The 6082-nt window shown below is 29.8% G+C and overlaps 1 protein-coding gene across 1 annotated transcript; it reads left to right on the top strand.

Annotated features, from left to right (window-relative positions):
• Positions 1-3502: 3502 nt before the first annotated feature.
• Positions 3503-4824, top strand: LOC134716066 (protein mono-ADP-ribosyltransferase PARP15-like). Its single transcript, XM_063578793.1, has 3 exons — positions 3503-3626; positions 4101-4278; positions 4535-4824. Exons 1-3 carry the CDS (start codon positions 3510-3512, stop codon positions 4822-4824), a joined length of 585 nt encoding a protein of 194 aa, XP_063434863.1. The 5' UTR covers positions 3503-3509.
• Positions 4825-6082: the final 1258 nt, after the last annotated feature.

Genomic DNA, 6082 nt, shown 5'->3' with positions numbered 1-6082 from the left:
ATCAGTAGGGTGTATAAAATAGAATTTATGCTTTATATTTTATTTCGTCAAAAAACATGACCGTCATGGCTAAAAATAGAACACAGGGTAAAATGCAGTTTTTGGCTTATATCTCAAAAACTCCAGCATTTAGAGCAAATAAGACAAGAAGTTAAAGTATTTATTAGGTCAATGTCTACCTGTCCTGAAATTTTCAGCGGAATTGGGTAACTGGTTTTTCAGGTATAATGCCCCTGAATTGATGATTTTAAAGAAATTTAGCAGTTTTTGGCTATTATCTTGAATATTATTATAGATACAGATAAACTGTTAATAGCAAAATTTTTAAGCATAGTAAGATCTACAAATAAGTCAATTTGACCAAAATTGTCAATTGACCCCTTAAGGAGTTATTGCCCTTTAAAGACTTTTTTTCACAATTTGTTCATCATGTTGACTTACTTTAAAAAATCCTTCCTTTGAAACTGCTGTATCAATTTCAGCCAAACTTAGGCTAAATGAGTTTCAAAGTATCTAGTATAAATTTTATATTTCATTTCCTTGTATGTCAAGAAACATAGCTCCTATGGCTAAAATAGAACATAGGAGGAAATGATTTGTTTTGCTCTTGAAGAAAATAGGACGATTCAAAGAACATTTAAATAAATTGAAAAGCCAAAATAATCATTGATGAGAGATTTAACCAAAAAAAAATTAGGTGAGCGATTCAGGCTCTTGAGAGCCTCATGTTGTTGAACCATAACATATTTTTCAAATTTTATTTGTATTTTGTTTATCTCAAATTCTACTTTTATAATCATTGATGAAGGTAGTGAACTAAAGTATTGATGCTAATTTTTTTTGTTTCAAAAAGTTTCAGCGAAATGGAAAACATTTCGTGTTTTTTCATGGTTTAAAATGAACAAATATTTATGTGACACTGGAAGAGACTGTATAAAAAGTTGGAATAAATTGATCATAATATTTAAATTGATGATGGTAGTCGAAGAATGATAGCTCTTCTTTAGAGATCACCAGTCACTGGTCACATTCAGGGCTCAGATTATATCTCATTTGTATTGTAATGAAATTAAACATGAATTCATATTTTGAAAGATTATCTTTTCATATGATATGTGTAAATAATAATTTCTAATAACTTGGTTAAAGATGTCATGCAATTTTAAATAAATTATTTTAACTGAAAAACTTTTTTTTTTACATACAATACAAGTTGATAAGGCCATCACCATTAAATCATGGGACAAAGTGTATATTCTTTACTGCTACCCACAAGGCAATTCAATCTCATTACTCATCTTAGAAAATGTTAAAAAAAACTTTATTTTGACCATACATAATTGAAAAGATTGATGACATTGTTCTTTAGGCTAATATATAAAGGGTTGCATGTCTTTTTAGTAATTTCATAAAACTGCATTAGAAAAAAATATAATTTGTGACAACTTTACGACAAAATTTCCCATGCTGAAGTTTTTTTCTGCGGTCTCCGTTCTATCGTGTATACTAGCTATAGTTTATCGAAATGAAAGCGACAGTTAATTCCAAACCATACGAATGAATGAAAATTTAAAAACAACGCACTAGGCAACAAAGGGTAGAAGTTTAGATCTCCCACCTCCCACAATGCGTCTAGCCGATGCACCCAACAAAACATATAATCAAAAACAGTTTAAAAGAAGTAAGAATATGTAACAGAAAAAAATACATGAAACATATTCTTTCAGCTCAAAATTCAGGACCATTATATTTGATAAATAAAGCAAATTCGTATGACATTGAAGTATCAATGTAATCTCAATAGTATGCCATATTATATATAATGTGCTTTGAAAAAGTTGCGGCGAAACTGAGAAATTAAAAGCGAAAATATTATATAGTTAAAGTAAGGTTCTGTATAGGATTTTATAAATGGTTGTTTTACTGGCATAGTTTGCTAAATTTAATTCCTTATCTTTAACAATGATTCATATATTATACCAACATCTTTAAGAATGTTTTTGTAGTTTTATTATCAATCCTTATTTTACAGAAACAAAATCCAAGGGCTTCTTCTGATACACTGATAAGGCCAAAACCAAGACATCGCCGAACACAACCATCAGGATGTCCACAGCCGGATTTTCTAACTTCAAGTAAGATGACAGGTTAAATGTAAGGTCGTGTTCATAGTAGATTCACCTTTACTTCCATCTACAATAACAATCAGATTATTATTCAAGGTCATTTGTTACAATCCAATAAATTACAATGTTTCGTAGCACTTTATACAATTTATTCATAATAACACTTCATGTGTCGTTGTGTATCTTTCATACAATTTTCTCCTTCGGTTATAGTTTTTGTTTTGGTAGTATGATAAAGCTGGGAGACCACAATTATTTCGCAGTGCATTTCTTTTAGAACATAAATAAAAATAAATAAAAATCCAACCAGCGGTTTCTCAATAACTTTTTAACAGTGTACTGTACTACTTTTGGGACAAATTATATCAAAATTATAGAAATCTTCTAACTCAAAATATGGACAATTTTTATGTTTGAGACGTCTTGAAATCTTTTGACAGCTTTCGAAGTAATTATTTGTAAACTTTTTCAGCTGGAACAAATTACTACTTTCTTTTTCTTAATTCTGGACCCAATTTCTTTTATTTGAGGCATTAAAAATGGAGAAAAAAAATTCATAGGGGTATAAAAATTAATGACAAGTAACCTACTGTCACCACTAGGGACTATATTCGTGAACAACGAAAATCAAGGGTCGGAAATCAAGGGACGACAATTGTGGTCTCGGACCGTATAGGATAGAAATAGTTGACCAATCTTAAAAACATTGGTATGACCAAACCTTAATAAATTATAACACTGCTTACAAAGTTTTATGATAATATGATGTATATAATAAGTTAAGTTCTATGCTAATCTTTGCGTCTTAAATTTTGACGTTAAAATAGATAAAAGTGGAAAGAAGTATATTAGGGATTTTACTGATCGTGAGGAATATCCTGATCCAACTGATCCTACAGCTGTCCTCAGAAAATCTAGAATGATAGGTAAATATGGGATGTAAAATATATGTCTATTTGATCGAGTTATTCTGTTTAGCTTGATATTTTGTAGCGTTCTTTTCTATGACAACATATGTATCCTCTGATTAAGCAAATCGCCGTGTGAAGGTTAAATGAAATAAGTTATAAAAGACTTTGGATTTAATAGGATCAAGTGAATCAAGCCTCATACTTATATCAGCGAAACTATGTGAAATAACAAAAACAAATGTATAACAAGTATGAGGAACAGTGCCTGGTGTTGATTCATAGCCTAATCAGTTATTGTTCTTACTAGACCTTTCTGGTCAGCTATAAATCATCACCCGGTATTGTTAGAAATGTGTTTGACATTTTTACCTTTTTAAAGACTGTAATTAAAAATTTGAGTAGTAAAAAAATCTTATTTATAACAAGTTTATGTACAATTGCAGATTTTGATTTGCCATTAAACTGGGCACACATGGATGAAGATGAAGATATAAAGATTGTTACATTACTACCTGCTGATAAAGAATACCAATACGTTGTACAAAAATTCCAGACGAACATGGCAGGATATTATAACAGTATAATAAAGGTATCTTTAATGAACAGAAGCAAATGTCATTATTACCAACATGTATTTTCTATTTGATCATGTTGAGAGTTGTGTTTTATGTAGAAATGAAGCATTTCAATGATACCAAATTGATCATGATTAAAATTGGAAAACTATTCGAAAGCATACTATATTATGAGGTGACATTTAAACTCTTTTTTTCATGTTATTTATACATTAAGTTAGTTGTTCATATCCCAATATGATATACATAAATAAAGATAAATACAGGTTTATATTAATGTCTCCACACGGGAAAGAAAAGAAAATTGAGCTTCATATTTATTGTAATTAATATCTTCCCAAATTTGAAATTTGTCTTCACCTTGTGGAGATCAGTTTAAGATTCTGATGTGTTTTAGTTTTTTATTTTGTCATTTGATTAGAGACTCTCCTTTTGAACTTTCCCCTGAGTTCAGTATTTTTATAATTTCACTTTTTACATCTTTTAAGATAGAGAAAATACAGAACAGAAATTTACAGCTACTATATCTAAATAAGAAAGAGTCAATGGATTCTACAAATAGTACAGGAATTAATAATGAACGTATTCTTTGGCACGGCACAAACATGGATGCAGTTGATAGCATTAAAACATACGGATTTAACAGAAGTTATTGTGGAAAGAATGGTAATTCAAATCAAGCAAAGCATTCTTTCTATTTTAATGATTGTTATATATAATTTGCTATCACAGTTCCGCTCTTAATTTCTATGAATTTTTTTAACATGAAATTTTATGGAATAATTACCCAGAACTTTCTTATATATTGAAAAGAATATTTTCATCAAATTTGTTTTCAAACTATTACCAGTAGATACAAGAACATATATAAAGTATACCCACAATGTTAGAGTTAAATAACCAAATATCATTGAACTTTCAGCTGTGGCATATGGTAATGGAGTATACTTTGCTGTCAATCCAACTTATTCTGCACAAGCTCAGTATGCTCGTCCTGATCCTAATGGTAACAAGAGGATGTACATGTGTAAAGTTCTTGTAGGAGAATTTACCAAAGGACAGGGTGGCATTAGAGTACCACCACCTAAGCCCGGAGCTGCTGGTGGTCATATTTTATATGACAGTGTTGTTGACAATCCTCATCGTCCTGGCATCTTTGTTATATTCTCTGACAGCCAGGCTTATCCTGAATACCTCATTGTGTTCAAATGATACGTATTTACTGTGTGGAAGTAAATTTTAGAAATAACTGTTTGTAAGCCAATTAAAAAAATATATTCAAATTCAAAAGCAAATTGAAAAGGATAATTTTAATTAATTAATCACTCGGACATTTATAAAAACATTCATATAATTAGTTTTTAGAATTAAAATGCGTAATCACAAAACAGCAGTGCATCAAATTATCAAGAATAAGAAATATAAGCAATCTTTATAAAATTTGCATGACTTTCATATATGATGAAACCTTGGTTTTTTTTTAGAACACAACAATACACATCAGGTTAAAAAAGGACAATCATGCCATGAGGGAAGATGATTTCGATAAAGTTGAAGGAATTTTACATTTCTACATCCTTAAATATGAAAACCTTTTAATAATCAATTTATTTTTTTCCCTTCAAAATTCAGAAAAAAATCAGAATCAAATGGAGTCTTTCTAACACTAAAACAATATAAATGAAACGCTTAAACATACTATGAAAAAAATGATTTAAAAGTAATTGCAGCGAATAATTTTCATCAAATGATCTACAAAGTAATTAGTTATCAAAAGTACCAGGATTATGATTTAGTACGCCAGACGCGCGTTTCGTCTACACAAGACTCATCAGTGACGCTCATATCAAAATAGTTATAAAGACAAACATGTACAAAGTTGAAGAGCATTGATGATCCAAAGTTGCAAAAACTTGTACCAAATACGGCTAAGGTAATCTATTCCTTGGAAAAAATAAGACAAAAATCATTTAAGTGATAAAAAATTTGTTTTTTTTTTCAATTGCAGTGCAAGCTGTTCATGTAGCTTGAAAAATACATACATGTATCAAAAATTAAACTCATCAAAGAAACCAGAAGTTCTAATACATTAACTTTATTTATGTTATATACACACATTTGCACGGGAATGTTTAAGCATTAATTTCACATTAACATTTTAATGAAACTATTTAAGTATGATATACTGTAAATTTAACAATCACAAGAAGCACATTTTTTTTAAAATTTTAAATGCGTACACATAACTGATGCAATACTAGAGTGGTCGCTTCTTAGGCAGTCAATGGTCCCCCTTTTATGAAGATTTCTGGACCATCCTCTTTACATGTAGTTAATTTGCTTTTAATCATCTCATAATTGTGGACCAATCAGTGGTCGTTTAGCAATTACAGAATATGTTAACACGCTAATAACTGTCCAAGGGACGAACCAGCAAAATAGATGATTATAAACGTCAATGCAAATGAGG

This window comes from Mytilus trossulus, chromosome 4 (genome assembly GCF_036588685.1).
Source record: "Mytilus trossulus isolate FHL-02 chromosome 4, PNRI_Mtr1.1.1.hap1, whole genome shotgun sequence".
NCBI classification, from domain to species: Eukaryota; Metazoa; Mollusca; class Bivalvia; order Mytilida; family Mytilidae; genus Mytilus; species Mytilus trossulus.
Note: the sequence above shows the minus strand (reverse complement) of the source record. Positions and strands in the feature narration are given on the sequence as shown.